The following is a 16594-nucleotide window of genomic DNA, read 5'->3' on the forward strand; positions in this document are numbered from 1 at the left end:
CCAAGTTCTAAATACACCTGTAGAGGTGTCATTTAGACAGTCCATACACACACAGCAATATTCTTCACGTTTTTTTTTTTAAATCATAATATAGTTGCTTATAAAAGGCTTATTTTTGCTATGATTCCTTCCTGGTCTCAAGCTGGCTACTTCAAGCTGCTTGATTAAGCATGTTTGATCACAAGTGGTTGGTGGTGCATTTCAAAACAAGGCTTTGGTATTTAGAATTCTCTCTTTCTGTTGTCCTTTGAAGTTGATGGAAACAAGGAATAACTCTATAAATGTTGGACAAAAATGGGGTTGAATTTGTTCTTACTGATGAACTTCACAGGAAACTAAGTTTGGATTTGGGGATGATTAAGGGCTCAACAGCTCTGACCATAAGGCTTTGAGTTAGGAGGTAGAGCAGGGGCTATGAGTGGAGAAAAAGGGGCTAAGTTGTTAGTCAATGGGATAGAATAGTTATAATCATGTAGAAGAGGTCATAGACAGAAAAATATAGAGTTATGTCATGGGAAAGTCAGGATGGTCGACTAAAGAAGGCATCATAGTTTAGATAAAAAGTTTAGGATTGATCATTGATGGAGGGCTCAAATGATTGAGCAAAGCATGGAAGGGCCTAGGCTAGATTGTAGATATGAAACAAGGCCACTTCCAGCAATCAAAGTCAAATTTGAGGGTTCTTCAATCAGGTTTGAATATATAAACAGATGACTATGGACCAGATGTGAATGAGAATATGTAAAGGGCTGTAATGGTGGTTAATGGGCTGCTAGTATGAAGGGGGATGATGACTTGCCAAAACAGTGGGGTGATGTGAATGATGTATTGATTGAAAATGAATCGCTGCAGAAAAATGGACTAAAGAAACCAATTGATTTTATAATATGTTCAGAGTTCTTCAGTTGATTGGAAAAATAATTGCAGCACTTGTAAGAAATTTGAAACAGTCCTCTAAACATTATTGAGTAACTACTAACTAGAGATTAGAGAAATTGAAAGAGATTACAAATAATACAGACTTGATTGATTGATTGTCAAACACAATTGAGTGGTGAGAGATGCAATGCACGTTGGGTGGAAAAGTTTGCAATTTCATCATTGAGGTGCATCAGCCGCTCTGGCTCATTCCCGTCTCTTGCAAGACCCTCTCAAGAAGGTCCAGGACTGCGTGTACACAGAACGGACATCTAAATGGATGGCTTCCACAACTTGACATTTCCTTTTGCACGAGTATAATTCGCTGCTGAAAGCAATACCGTCACTCTGATAACCTAGCTATGTCAGCCGATTTCAGGCAGCCCTACTATCTATTTACTACTCCGACCTCGTCTTATTCAGCCGTACACGTACCAAAAATTAGAAACAAACTTTGTTGTTAAGGCATCACCTAGGCGCCAAGGCAGTTTTCCAGGTCTTAGACGACTGGTCACCAAGTTGTCTGGGCACCCTGTCCCAAAAAAGATGGAGAAAGGGGGAGGGTGGGGGGAGCAGAGAAAATAAGGGGACAGGGAAAGAAAGGGCAAAGCATTGAAGAATAAGAAGAAAAATGTGGAGAAGAAGCATTTGCTGCTGCCAGCCTGCCATTACCGCTAGACGAGTTGCAGCGACAGCAACTGCTACCACTGTCCACTGCCACCATAGTAGAAGTAGAAGTAGAAGAAGACAGAAGCAGAAGCAAAAGTAGCAGTCACAAAAGTTGGATTTGTTGCCAAAAATACAACAGCCATTGCTGCTGCAAGCCTGCAACCACCACTGCCGCCTTTGCCAGAAGATAAAGGAGGAGGAGGCAGGTCCATTCCTGTAACTGCTGCTGCAATGGCTACCTCTTTGCTTCCTCCGTTGACATCAAAAGTGGAAGAAGAAACCACATCCTTTGGGTTTCATTACTTAAGATTATAACTTCAAAAAGGATATTCTTTAATTTTATACATTGTCCTCTCATTTTTAAAGTAAAAAGTAAAAACAATGAAAAATTTCATTTTATATGTAAGTCCTCAAAATTACTTCTTAAAGGGAAGAAATCTCATTTTTTTAATCTAAAATCCACCTTTGTATGTGCCCACCTTAGTTACCTAGGTGCCGAGGAGACAAGTTTCTTGGCCACTGCTTAGGCTTGCTTTGGCACCATGACAACTATTGAAACAAAGAGAAGAGAAGAGAAGAGAGGAGAGGACTGTTAGTGCAGTCCCAGTTTGATATTGGGTCAGATTTTAGTAATGGTTTGGTTTGGCCTTAGTTTTTGGTCTTTATTATTGTAATTGGATGAAATATAAAGCCCAAAAGTGGGGGTGTAAAGGGGTGCGTGAAAATTATAGTTTATCAGTGGTCTCAGGGCTAGAGTCCTAATTTTGGAAGTTCTAGTTTTAGCTGTCCCAGTTAGGAAAGTATCTTGTTTCTTGGCTATTTTTATCCCTATAAAAATATGTAACTGTTCCCTCCCCCCTCACAAAAGAGTTCATGGATAAATTTTGTCTTATTTTGGTAATGACCTAGTTGGCTCTTCTCTCTCTTTTCTCTATGAGGTAAGAGGTATTTCTCTTTCTCTCTCTCTTTCTTTCAATATATATATATATATATATATATATATCCCCTCTCCCCATCTTTTCTTCCTATTTCTTCTCTTTCTTCGTTGGACAAGCTCAGCCGATTTTTCTTTTGTCCTCTTTCCATTCAATGCTACTTTTTTCGTCCTAAATTTTAGGATTTACTTCCCTACTTTATCTCCCCACATTTTACCCATCGATCTCCTTTGTCTCTCTCATCGAGCCACCACATCGATCTCTCAAATTCTAGTTCATGTTTCTTAATTTAAATCTGGAATTTCAGATATTAAAATGTTGTATTATTCCTCATCAACTCTGACCATTAGATCTGAGATCAATTTTGAACCACATCTAGCCATCAGATTGAACCTTCCTCCCATCTCAAGGAGCCCATCACTTGCCTCTCCATTTAATGGATCTGCATCAACTGTTCACTATAAAGAGTGTTTAGGTCTAACCATCAAAACCTAGAAGAAGACCCATTCTCAATCATGATCATATACCATTTCATTATTGAATATACTATATATATATATAGCCGGAGTCATACCTATTGGACCCAGTCCTAATCTAACTCAGTATCCTGTCTTATGAGGAATCATCTCTTTAATGAATCGAAACTGAAACAAATCCTTTTTAACATTAACTAGCACTCAACAACTTAATTACCAGCTAAACTAAAACTCCCAATGGGACTCAACAGTAGCTTACTTAAAATACTAAAAATTGTATTTGCTAGAATAATAATTTTTGGGCTTACAGCAATAGTAAAATCAGGAGTCACTATAAATAAAAAAATCTTGGATACAAAAATCAGTAAATACATAGTTACCAAAGAAGGCTGCATACATTATGACCCTCCCCAGACCCTGCAGTGGCGGGAGCCTCGTGCACTGGGTACGCCCTGTTTTTTTTTATAGTTACCAAAGAAAGCATATTGACAAATTACAGTAAGGATGCTCCAGCAACACCTGGTGCAGGTCATTGTTGTTGGGTGTGAAGCTAGGGGGGTTTCACCTAATTTCTTGTTTGTGGCTGCTTCTTTTGCTTGATTTACTTTTCCTCCTCTACACTTTTCTCCTTTTCAGAGATTCGCATCTCTTACGAGTAGGATTCTGCTTTGCTTCTATGATTAAGTATATTGTTGCTTATCTGAAGAAAAAGTAAAATTGTGGCATTGATGACTCTTGTTTTGTGGAGATGCCCATTCAGAACGTGTGGCAACTCTTATTATAGTATTTGTAATAGGTGGATCATTCATTGTTTTTCATTCCTTTTTGTTACGCATGTCTGTTTCCATTCTTATGAAGGTAGGAAATTTTGTTTTTGTAATATTTGGCAATTCTTTGATGGTAACTGGCAAATTCTCCAATTAAATTATAGTTGATTCCTAATTTTATGTTCTTTTTTGGCAGGTGAAAGGTGGACTTGCCAGTCAGGCCCAACTTGCTGAAGAATGGATTTTGAGTTCATGCAAGATATTGCAGACTCCATTCTCAAGTGCTGCTTATATTAATGCACTAAAGGAAGCTGAGCAGTTTCTTTGGGGTGGTCTGGAAATGGATCTGGTATAATATAAATTGGTTTTTTCTTGTGAACTTGAATATCTTCATGAGGAAAGCAATATTTATTCTATGCATATATCTGTGCAACACTTGGAATGTTGGACATGCAGGTTAGGGACATGGCAATGAATTTAGTTAAAGCTCAGAAGTGGGCTGAAAAAGTACAAGATTGTTTGTCTAAAATTGAGACCTGGTCAGGTGATAGCAATAATAATATAAAGGTGTCGTTGAGAGATGTGGAGACTTTGTTGAAGGTTAACCCTGTGCCTTGTAATGAGCCCAATCATCCTAAGTTGAAGGTCAGTATGTTTGGGACTTTGGGTACATCGTATTTCTAGTGTTTTAACTTCATCTTTGCACATTTGCAGTTCAACAGCTGTTTGTTTCACTCTGTACAGGCCTATGCAGAAGATGCGATGATTTTACTAGGAGAAATGGAACAAGCTCTTTCAGCATTTTCACATGTCTCTGTAAGTATACAAATTATGATTTCACTTGTGTGTCTTTTCTTTCGGGTCTTGGCTGATGTATTGAGAACCTCAAATTTTCTGGTACACCATGACAATATTCAATTTCTTTGGTGAACATGTAACAAATCTCACTCATATGTGTGTGTGTATAATATCTGTCTGATGTTTGGGCCATGATGATCATGTCATTCATCTTTGTCCTTTCTCTCTTTTAAGGTTTTTTTCTTTTGATAAATCTCTTTTTAATTTTCTAGATCTTCTCTATTTGCATGCGTTTTATGGTTGTAAAGAAGTTGTCTTGTACCAGTCTCGTTATATTGGATGACTTGTTGCTATCTAGTCATTGTCATGATTTCTGTCCATACAATATTGGAGGATACTGTGGAGTTTTGTTTTTTTTTTTTTTAAATGTCTTGGGTAGGGCTAGTGGATTTTTTTTTGAGCTTCCAACTACTTCCTCCTTGTTAGAGTTTGTATTGTAAAGGGTACTTTGGTTTCAGTCCACGATAGCCAAAGACACTCAAATAGTTGACACTATCAGTCAATAGGGATCATTCCACCTATTACAGCCAATAGAAAGCTCAACAGGAAGAGGAGCCAGAATCTGACGATACCTGGGGAGCACCAATGAGTTGAGCTGTGCTCCTCAATCAGCTCCTCTTAGTAACCGAGCTGTTGGGGGTCTGAAAGAGGACCCTTAGGCGATCCGAATGCTCCTGTCCTAATAGAGAAGGGATGAGAGAGAATCAAACAGAAGACTCTATAGGCTGGCGGTAATCTGCTGTCCAGCTTCTAGGGCTGTAAATCCATTTTGTAGGTTGCTAATCTCCCTCCATTGATGTTGGTTTGAAGGATATAGCTAAAGAATGTAATATGTGTAGTATTTCACATAGTATAGCCTCTATTGGAACCCTCTACCTTTCTAGGGTTCCAAGAAGAGGTGAAGAGAACAATTGAGCTTTAGTTGACTCTTAAACCAGAGGACCTAGCTCTGATACCAAGTTAGAATCCATGAATGGATTGATTCAAGCAATAGAACAAGATTTGCAGCAAGTTAAAGAGGAAGAAGAGGTAAGAGAGAAAGAAGAAGAGAGTTGAGAGAGAAAAACATCTCCACTCACCTATTTCCTTCATTAACATATTCTTGTAATTACACATGCCTCCCTAGGGAGGTAAAAGGTAAAAAGAACAAAAGACAAAAGTACAACTTAACATGACTTATAACAAGACAGTGACCAAAGTACCCTTTACAATACAAACTCTAACATTCCTTTGCTTGCTCTTTGCTTTCTCTGTTGATGCCCATTTTTGATGTTTCTATTAAGTAATGTAATGGTTCCGATTGACATCTTTCCTTTCCTTGGCACATTCAAACTTTGATGCAGCTCGCTGAATTGGAAATGTTATACTCCAGGGCAAGTGTGATGCCAGTTTATCCAGAAGAATGTGTTAAGTTGGCAGATGAGATTGCTTCAGTAAAGGTATATACTGCTAGCACATTTTGGACAATGGCAGACTACTCATGCTCTGTAAATTGTCGCATTTCTTAATATTATCATTTTGTATAAGAAAATTTATGTACATTTGGTCGTTAGAGTGCATGGTATCATTATGTTGGTGATCACTTGTTCTTTTTGACTGGCAAAATACCTTGCTGACCTATGACTTGTTGTAGAAATTTTGATATTTGTTGGAATTTACAAATTGCAAATTGCCTTACTTCCCCTTTGGCTTTCCTTCTTTAGTTTGTACTACAGAGAGAAGACAATTGAGAGAAAGGGTAACTTTTATCAGAACTTCGAGGCAGCTCCATGCTCTGGAAACTACAAACAAAATTCAAGGCATAAAATTCCTTGTTATAATCTTTTTCTTTTTGCCTTCTGTTTTTTAAATCTTCAGGGTTTTCTGAGCTATCTCCCGTAGTCACCTTTTCAGAACCAGTCTGATTTTCAAATCTCACATATTTATTTCCTTCCCCAATAAAGTTTTAGGATGGTGCTCTCTCCATGGTCTGTGGATATATGCTCTGTCCAATTGTCTCATTTTTCGACTGCATGGTGGCTCAACTAGCACTGAAACTTCATGGACCAATTGTGCACATACCAGCATCTAGTCGTCAGGCAAGTTTCAGACTTTCAGTCCAAATACATGTTGCCATACGGAGAATCAAGCTTGGCGAAAGGTTTAGGAAAATAATTTTGTATAAAATTTGACTGTTGAAAGTATGATGGAAAAAGTTCAGTACATGGTGTCCCTTTTTGTTGAATGGCCATGGTTTAAGGTATCGGTTCGTATTGTATCGTATCGACCGATATGTATTTTTCTGGGAGGGGTAAATGTACTGAGCCTTATACCCCCTGCTTCCCAGGAGAGGCTGTTTCCAAGTTTTGAACCTGCAACCAACAGGTTGCAATAGCGCATCTTTAACCTTTGCTACATGAAACAAATCCTAATTTTAGGATTAACTGTTCTAACGAGGCCATATAATGCCTTTTTCGGGAGCTAATATTAGATCATCAAGGAGAAATGATTAGTTTACCCATTCAGAGGAATTCATGCAGAGGACTCCCTTTAACATTTATACACTGATCAGTGCACTGGTGAGAAAGGGATTGCATGTTAAGGGCTCTAAAAGAAAAGGATTTTTCTGTCAGTGCATTTCTTATTTCTTTTATTTGGGGTGAACTTGAATTAGTATTCTTTCATATGGACACATCCTTTTACTTTTGCACTTGTTTTATAGTTTGATCTTTCTTCTATGCTCTCATTTCCCATTACAGTGGTTTAGTTTGATGCCTTAATGATTGAGCTACGGTTCAGATCTTTTATTTTATTACCACTGTAATCCCTTTGTTGATTGCTTAGGTTTGGAGGGAGAGTGTTCAAAAATGCGTCTCAGAGAAAAGACCCGCTGCTATTGAAGTTGATGCTCTTCACAAGTTAAAGTCGGAGGTGTATTATTTTGCTTCATTCTTTGCAACGACAATTCATTCTCTTAAATTTTTGGCACTTCTGAAGATACGTTTTTTTTTAAAAATCTGAAAACAAAACTGTATATTCAATAGATGTTGGAGTTTCATGTTCATCTTCCCGAAAGAGAGTTACTGTTGGATCTGTTAGGACATGCTGAAGCATGGCAAAGTCGATGCAGTGAGATGTTGGAAGGGCCTATAAGTTTGAAGGTTGTTACCTAGTGAAAGCTCTAATAATTTCTTTTCTGTTCCAGTGCTTTTCATTGGTAGTTTTTTTTTCTTTTTTTCTTTTTCCGTGTGTGTAGGAAATTGAAGTTTTTCTCGAAGAATCAGATGGGTTCTCGATCAGTATTCCAGAATTGAAGGTTCTGAGGCAGTATCATTGTGATGCTGTGTCCTGGATTTCCCGTTTTCGTGATGTCTTAGTAAACATCCAGGAAAGGGAGGATCAAAAAAATGTTATTTTGGAGTTAACTTGCATCTTGAAGGCTGGGAAGTCATTGAGAGTGCAAGGTCTGGCTTTTTAGAGCCCATGTGGATCTCTTTGTTTTAACTATTCAATTAACCAAAGATGTTGAGATTCTCTATACTTAAAATATGGATCTGAAGTTCAGGTATTTTCCTCTTAACAGTTGATGAATTGCCTCTTGTTGAGGTAGAATTGAAGAAGGCATGTTGCAGGGAAAAAGCTCTGCAGGTAATGAAATGTCTATTAATTCTGCTTTTAAGTTTCTATGGTTGCGACTGGTATTGCAGTACTTTCTGCATATTTCTCACAGCTGAGAGGTGATAATGATTTGTTTGCAATTTTTTCATCTATTCCTCGTGCACTCTTTGTAGATATGATTATCATACTGGATGTCTGGATCCCTGTTGGAAAATTCAGTAGTATATACTGTTCTGGAGTCCTGTTCCAGAAACTGCTCCTGCTTTGAAGGCTGGGATATCCTATAATATGCTTGATACTAGATATTGTGTATTATGTGCATTTATTATCTTATTCTATACTACACAATTGGTGACAATGTCTAAGTTCAATATGTTCTGAGGTCATTGCGCATAGTTTAGATTTTATCATGTAAAGAGCCATTACCCAGTACTGGTCCCACCTGTGCAGGGTCCTGGGAGGGGTTAGTTTGGAGACGGTCCTAATCTTTAAACTTCTTGATAATGGGATCCGTGGATAACCAATGAGGGATGGTGTCATAATAAGGTTTACAAGTCGTTTTCAGTTCGGCATTGAACCGCACCTTAGGTGCTGAGTGGTGTCCTCTCCTCCCTAATACAGTAATACCTAATACATAGTTCTGTTGGCATTTTTTGTGCAAAGTGGCGGTTCTCAAGACTCTAACCAGGGCATTTGCTCTGGCAGCCCAAACCTTTTACCATTGCTCCAAGCAATGACTCCTAGTTTAAATTTTATTATGTGATAAGATGTAATCGGTTTCTACCTTCTCCCACTGCCTCTTCGGCCTTTATACAAAATCCCCCCATTACCCTTTTCTAGAAGAACAATTTAACTTTGTCTCAAGACACTCCTTGGTTTGTGCCTTTGGTCAGCCTCTCCCCCTGGCAATGTCCTAAGCTCTCATGTCCGACCATCTTCCCCATCCCTACCATCTTCTCCTTCCTCTCTTCCCCCCTCTGCTAGTCACACTGCCCTTGGCCTATCTTGGTCCTCCCTGTTCGGCAACTCCAAGTCTCCTTCTGGAGATGCCCTTCAACTTCACTTTGTTCCCCCCACCATCAACGGCACCTCCAAGATTGCTCTTTATGATCTGACCCGCCTGGTCATTGAAGCTCGCAAATGGGAATCTTGCATTGTAGGGCATTTTATTGGTAGCTGCCCCCCTTTTGCGACTGTCAAATCGTCTCTTTCCAATCAATGGAAGCTCTGGGATTCAGTTGAGACTTTTAGGCTTGGAAATGGCTTCTTCATCTTCAAATTTTTTGATGACCTGGACAAATCTCGCTTGAAGGTGGCCCGTGGAATGTTGGTAGGAAACCTATCCTTCTCGGGCAATGGGATCGTCATCTGCAACTCAACAAGCTTGACCTTAGCTCTATCCCTCTTTGGGTTTCTCTGCCAGGGCTTCCGCTCCATTTCTGGTGTGAGGATGGCCTAAGTATTGTGGACTCTGCTCTTGGTAAGCCCCTCTTCTCAGATGGAAGAACCAAGAAAAAAGATCGGTTGGCCTTCGCTAGAATCTACGTGGAAGTCGCCGCTGATGCCCCCCATCCATCCTTCATCAATGTCTTTAACCACGATGGCTTCTCCTTCCAGCAGCCTGTGAGCTTCGACTGGTCCACCCCCATTATGTTTCTTGTCGTGTGTTTGGTCCATAGTTGTCAAGGCGTCGCCTAGGCATCCAGGTGCCTTTGTCATGCCTTGAATTTTGGTGTCGCCTAGGCAACACCTTGTCGCCTTGATTTTTTACCCCCTCGGTCGCCTTGGTTCGCCTAGGCACCTTGACAACTATGGTTCGGTCACTCCCAGGGTAAATGCCAACCCCGGCAAACTCCCTTCCATTCCCACCTCTTCGAGAACCCTCCCCCATCTCCCCCTTGAGCCTCTTATTCTTAACGCCCCTCCTTCCATCACTCCAGCTAGTTCCCCCTCTGTTTTACCCTCTTCCAACCCCCTCCTTTCCTCTCACTCCCTGTACTCTCCCCCTATCGCCTCCCTTCGTGGCGGTGATGGTGCCCCCTCTCCCTCTCCCCCCTGGGATCATTGGCGGCGTTGATATTGTACTGCTGCTCGCAACCTCCCCTTAGCTCCTCCCTCTTGTCCGGAGGTATTCGGCGGCCTTTGGACTGCTGGTCCCAATTGCTTCCTCCCCTTGGAAGCTCTGCCTGACTCCTCCTCTGCTGTCCCTGCCTCTCTGACCTCCTCTTCTGTGCCTCTGCTGATGTCCCCTTCCTCTGTTGAAGAGCCACTTTCCTCTTCTGTCGTTGAATCGCTTTCTACCTCTGTCGCTCTGGCTCCTCCAACTCCAGACACCTCTTCTTTTATCCGTTCTATTTCTTCCTCTTCTCACTTCGGGATCTCTGACTATCTCAAAGGTCTTATAAACGCTTCTTGTATTCTTTGCGTGGTCCCTAGTCAGTGGGCCCCGTGGTGGTCCCTTCTCCTTCCATCCATCGGCCCATCTCCCCCTCCCCTTCCTCTTCCACTGTTTTGGCTGGGCCTATTTGGCAGCTGGGCCTATCAGTGCAGTTGATCCTTGTAATTCGACCCTTTGCTCTAACCCTACTTCCTTGGCCCACTCTTGTTTGGGCCTTAGTACCTCTATTGTCACTCCCTTCTTTGAGCCCCAGTCTATTGCTCCCACGCCTTTTCATGTTTTCCACCATCATAACCCCAGCTCCCCTCCTTTGACTCGCCCCTACATTGCCTACTCCCTTACTTGCCCCGAGAAGATTTTGCCTCTGAGTTCGGTTACGAAAGATCATGTTTTTTGCCGGGAGACTGTGGACCCAGGCTAGTGGTCTTGTTTCGCTGAGGCTGCTTGCGGGTTGTCTTGTTGGTCTTTTGCTTTGGTTTGTTTAGTGGGTAGTTCTTGTTTGGGTTTTTGCCTTTGCCTTTTTGTTTTGCTCGCCCTTGCCGTTTTGGCAGGTGTTGTATTTGGTTTGCAATTGTTCCCTCCCCCCGCCCCTTCTCTCCTTTGGTAATGAAATTATTTATTCATCCAAAAAAAAATTTAACTTTGTCTCCTTGAGCCATGCTTCCAAATGTTGACCATATTTACTGGATACTATGACCTATTTTCATCCTCAGCTGGATTACTTTATTTGGCTTGATGCTTTGATTTATCTGAACAATTTTGTTATTTACCTGTTTGATATGAAACTACTTTCAAGTTTTGTATGATTGTTCCAGAGCTCTAGATTCTTTTATTTAAATGCTCCAAATTACACAATACCTTTAACTACTGCACAGGCATACAGTACTCGGACGTCTTTGGACTTCATTCGGCAAGTAATCGAAGAGGCTTCACTGTATGTTGGTTTCTTCTTGCATCCTCTGTTTCCAACAATAGCCAAGGATTTAAGTTATATTTCACTTGCCTTTCATATTTAAATTTAACTTGATCTTACAGATTAAAAATTGAGAATGAAAAGTCATTTATTGATATTTCTGGAGTACTTGCTGCTGGAATTTCTTGGGAAGAAAGAGCTAAGCATATTCTCAAAAGTGTGGGTCAAAAGACTGAGTTTGAAGAAGTTCTAAGGTTTTGAATGTCGTACTTTGTCTTAAATTTTTTAGCTCCTGGTTTTATTTCTAGTGCTCTGTACTTGTTATACCTACTATTTGTGGATATTTCAGGATGTCAGTGAACATTTTTGTTATTCTACCTTCTCTGCGTGATGTCGAGGAAGCCTTAGCAACGGCTAAATCCTGGATGATGAGATCGCAACCATTCCTCTTGTCTACTCATCTTACTGGGCATGCTTCACGTTGTTTTATGAAAGTTGATATCCTGAAGGTATATTCCAAGTACTAAGTGAAGCTAGATTTGGCAAAAATTGATGGACTTTGTAGAAAAATGAAATATGATCGATGCTTTGCAGGAGTTAGTTGCTGAGTCAAAACTTCTGAGGGTATCTTTGAAAGAACCGGAAATGCTTCAGAGGCTTTTGGAGCAATGTGAGGCATGGGAGAATGATGTTCATTCTCTCCTTGATTGTGCGGAGTCCATGTTTAACATGCAGGCTATTGACATTGAAATAATGAATGGGCTTACTGCAAGAATTGAGGGCCTGGTTGCTAGTATTAAGATAGCCACAACAGCTGGGTTATCTTTTGGTTTTGACTTTGATGAAATTCCAAAACTTCAAAATGCTGTTTCTGCACTAGAGTGGTGCTTGAAGGTCCTCTCATACTGCTCCTGTGCTCCTTCGCTTGAGGTGAGTGATTTCATGTTAAAGAAATCCTCATGTTATTGACTAAACTTGTCATCCTCTCTTTTGCGCAATTTATATCATTGCATTTAATTTTAATAGTACAACTATTTATTTCTTTTGATATGGAAAACATAGTAACTTGGAGTAGCTTGCTCCTGGCCCGTAATGATTTTTTTTCCCGTATATTTCTTCTTGAGTTTTAGAAGACCTAAATCAGACTATCCAGCAAGTATTGAGAAACATAGTCAGGTTCCCTTATAGACTGTTCTCATTCACTACCGAAGTTAAAAGATGGGGTTAGAGCTGAAGTCAGTGGCTTACAATTGTCTATTATGGTCTTTTTTATGTGCGTATGAATGATTTGGTAAGTTTCATCATAGGCAGAGGAGTTTTGGTTTAAGAAGGAAAAAAATAATGAAGGGAAATGCAACAAAAGTCAGGGATAAAAACAAAGGGTAGTTTCATAAGCTTCAAGCCCTTGCAATACATGCCGTTCCTCCCCACATTTTGTTAAATAACCTTGGTGCATTGAAGTACAATATGTACATTAATGTTATCAAATGCCAGAAAAGTATTGATATGCAATAACCTTTTAAGTTCTTTGTTGGTCCTGTTTCCCTATTTGTATTCAGCGTCCAACTCATACTGTTGCCTGGGAATTGGAGAGAATCCCCTAGGATTTGAATCTGGTGGATTACAATGTGTTCTCACATAGGGATGTGTTTTGAAAGATATTTCCCTGTTGCTTTGACATTTATATTCTTTCTGCTTTTGTGGTCCTATTTCATGTTCCCTATTCTATTTGATGAATGAGTACATTTTGTACTTTTATAGGAGGTTGAGAGCTTGATAGAGAATGTAGAACATCTGCCAGCCATGTTTTCCTCCAGCATCCTGGAAAGTTCATTGCTCGATGGAGCAAGGTGGCTGAGGAAAGCATTGAGGGTAGTTCCAGAGCCATATAGACAGAAAAGATGCAAGTTAAATGATGTCGAAGAAGTTTTGGATGGAGCTCAGGTATTCAGTTTCTTTTGAGGTTCTATTTGGCCTGATTATACTGCAGTAAATTTTAGCTCTTACCGTCAATTTACCTTCTATTGTGATACTGTTTATCCTTTATGCTGTTAGATTACTTATATTTTGATGCCTACAAATTGCAGAGGATTAAAGTTCCCTTACCTGTGATGGTTGCTCGACTTGTAAATGCTATTGAGAAACATAAGTGAGTTTTCTGATTGTGTGGTGCAATTATACTCCCCTGCAAAATTTGTATTTCATTTCTCTCATGAATGATTGTTTTAATAGTGGGTCTTGCTCTTGTAATTGTGAGTTTTCCTTCAACTATATTTGCATTGAAAAGCTAGCCTCTTGTCAAAAATATATTGTGCAAGACGTGATAGTAGTCCCTGACATGTGGGGGTATTTGCATGCTTCTTCTCTACTGTCTACTTCATATTAATTTCTCCACTAGATGCATCTATGCATTACAGGCGGAGTTTAAGTATATTTTAAAATTTTTTGCTGGAACTCCAGCTGAATTTCTGATTCCTAAGTGTCCAAAACAGCTTCCTTCTCCATTCTTCTGTTTCAGTTTTTGAAAAACAGTCTGGTAGAATGGTTATGATGGAACGAAAGAAGATTATAGGAGATCAGCCACTTGGCACCCAAACACATGAAGGTCCAGAAAAAGAAAAAAAAAAAGAGTAAAAACTGCTTGTTTAGCTAACTCATCTGCCAGACCATTTACTGATCAAGGAGTCCACTGGAAAATAAAGGATCATCCGGATTGAGAAATCCTATGCCTTGATTCTTAGTATTCTCTTATTTATGACCTTTATTTACTATTTAGGCTGAATGCCGTCACCTATTGTCAATAAGAAACTGAAAGAAACCTCAAAAACAGAAGAAAGGGGGCAAAGTGAGGAGATGTAGAAATTAGAACAACTTCCGAAACCCTCATGGAGTCTTCTTTCCAGAGATGAAGTCACTGTCCTTGGAGATTTTGTCACTGTTCAAATCACCTGCAGGTTTAATGGTCTTCTGCTCGTAAGGGTGAAAAAGAAATTTATTAAGCTTAATATAGCTTGTGATAGCGACTCGTAGAAATCCAGATTTTATATTAGGATTTTTCCTCTCCAACTGAAATTCTTCACTCTAAACAATGAGATGGAATTACTATTCCTCTTACAAGTTACAATTGATGCAATGATAAAGGTTGCTCCATTGTGATCAAATGGTCACGGGTTTGAGTCTGGAAACAGCTTCTCTGCGAAAGCAGGGGTAAGGCTGCACTGGGTACGCCCGTTACAAGTTGCAATTGGTAAATGATGAAAGGATGAGATGTTCTTGTATCTCTTGTTTGAGCCATGAGACCTTTTTCTTAGCTTCCAACCAAGGTTCCAGGTTATGGGTTTCGACCCTTGCCAAAACTGAAACCTACCACCTTTGACCGAAACTGGTCGAAACCCGATTTTTCTGGGCCAAAGTCGATACCTAGGTTTCGGGGCCCAGAAAATGGTTTTTGACCTTTTTTTTGTGCTGCCTATTTTTACCATTTTAACACTTATTTCATGAATTACTTTCAGAAAGAAAACCACCCAAAATGGTACTTGTGATTTGGACCCAAGTTCGTGTATGCTAAATGTTGCTGTACACTAACCCTATTATAACTGAGTGCATGTAATTTAGCAACTGGAATTGTAATTATACAATTAAAACAATCAAAACACATTAGGTTAGAGAAATACAAGTATACAACACACACCACTCAATACATTGAGTTTCTTGGCGGGTTTAATCCATGAACTGCATACCACTGAAGATGTCGTTGACGCTCCTCCGAATGCAACACATATGTATCCCATGACATATTTTGTGCCTAGTTGTTCTGATAGTCCATGATAGCCCATCTATAATCCGCATCATCAACATACTGGAGGTATCCCAACCTAGGAAATGACATATTTTGTCTATGTACTAATTCTTCCAAAATTTTATTTGGGGAAAAAAACCATTACCTTCAAGCTCCTCCAATCATGCAAATCCAAGCTGTAGAAGGTTTAATGAGTAGAAGAATGCGACAAGATAGATAGAAATCAATTGATTTTGGCAAAATCCCCCTTGCCAGTGTCGAAATTTGTGAAATATGAGCTCTTGGTCGAAACCTGTCGAAATATGACTTGACCGAAACAACAACAACAACAACAACAACAACAACAATAACAACATCCAAGCCTTGTCCCAACTTTATGGGGTTGGCTACATGGATCCCATTAGTGATAATAGAAAGATAATAAAGAAGAAAAGGAGGGGGGAATACAGGTAAAGAGGCGGCCCTCAACATCAACACAGACTAAATGGGTGTCGATAGAATAAAATTAAAGAAGTAAAAAGGGAGGGGGGGGGCATACAACAACGACACAAACTCTATGGCATCGACCCTTCTTAGCTACGAACCGCTTCTGAACTGCCCAACAATCTGCTCTAGGTCTCGAAGAGGAGTGTAATACAAGCATCACAACAACAAAGTCCAACTAAATGGGGTTGACCGCACGGATCTTTGATCTCCAATCAGCTCTATTTGAGGTCGTATTAGGGGCAAGGTCTAAGCTAAGCATGTCTTTCTTCACTACTTCTCCTAAGGTTATCTTAGGACTGAAGCAGAATTTCGTGCTATGGCACATGGCATTTGTGAGCTCTTATGGCTCCATGGGCTTCTACTTGATCTCGCTGTCCCTGTTACTCTCCCTATGATGCTCTACTGTGATAGTAAATCTGCCATCAGCAATGCCCATAATCCAGTTCAGCATGGTAGGACTAAACATGTGGAGATTGACCGTCACTTCATCAAGGAGGAGCTTGAGTCTGGTCCCATTTGTGTTCCCTTTGTCCCTTCTCATGATCAGTTGGGGGATGTATTTACTAAGGGACTTAGTGGTAGGACCATAGGATTTTTCAGTCTATTGTGTCCAAGTTGGGCATGTGTGATATCTATGCACCAACTTAAGGGGGAGTGTTGTAAATGGGTACAAAGGTAGAATTGTCTATTAGGGCTAACACTGTATTGTATCCTATTCTAGAATATTCCTCTCCATATTATAAATAAAGAGGGCCTGTGTTGTATTTGACACAAGTCA

At 40.0% G+C, this 16594-nt stretch overlaps 1 protein-coding gene across 4 annotated transcripts in view; it reads left to right on the top strand.

The window, feature by feature from the left end:
- Positions 1–16594, top strand: part of LOC122658882 (lysine-specific demethylase 5A) — a 126899-nt gene that overhangs the window by 62086 nt on the left and 48219 nt on the right. For 2 of the 4 annotated variants that reach the window (XM_043854043.1, XM_043854049.1), the window contains exons 9-22: positions 3962–4114; positions 4222–4410; positions 4510–4581; positions 5967–6062; positions 7447–7533; positions 7647–7763; positions 7859–8066; positions 8186–8250; positions 11494–11552; positions 11654–11785; positions 11881–12040; positions 12126–12461; positions 13293–13475; positions 13619–13680. In XM_043854043.1, coding sequence (XP_043709978.1) covers positions 3962–4114; positions 4222–4410; positions 4510–4581; positions 5967–6062; positions 7447–7533; positions 7647–7763; positions 7859–8066; positions 8186–8250; positions 11494–11552; positions 11654–11785; positions 11881–12040; positions 12126–12461; positions 13293–13475; positions 13619–13680 — 1919 coding nt within the window. Of the gene's footprint in view, positions 1–3958; positions 4115–4221; positions 4411–4509; positions 4582–5966; positions 6063–7446; positions 7534–7646; positions 7764–7858; positions 8067–8185; positions 8251–11493; positions 11553–11653; positions 11786–11880; positions 12041–12125; positions 12462–13292; positions 13476–13618; positions 13681–16594 lie in introns of all 4 variants that reach the window. The other 2 variants (XM_043854033.1, XM_043854056.1) reach the window with 1 other exon arrangement.

The sequence above is a fragment of the Telopea speciosissima genome, chromosome 1 (genome assembly GCF_018873765.1).
Source record: "Telopea speciosissima isolate NSW1024214 ecotype Mountain lineage chromosome 1, Tspe_v1, whole genome shotgun sequence".
Taxonomy (NCBI): domain Eukaryota; kingdom Viridiplantae; phylum Streptophyta; class Magnoliopsida; order Proteales; family Proteaceae; genus Telopea; species Telopea speciosissima.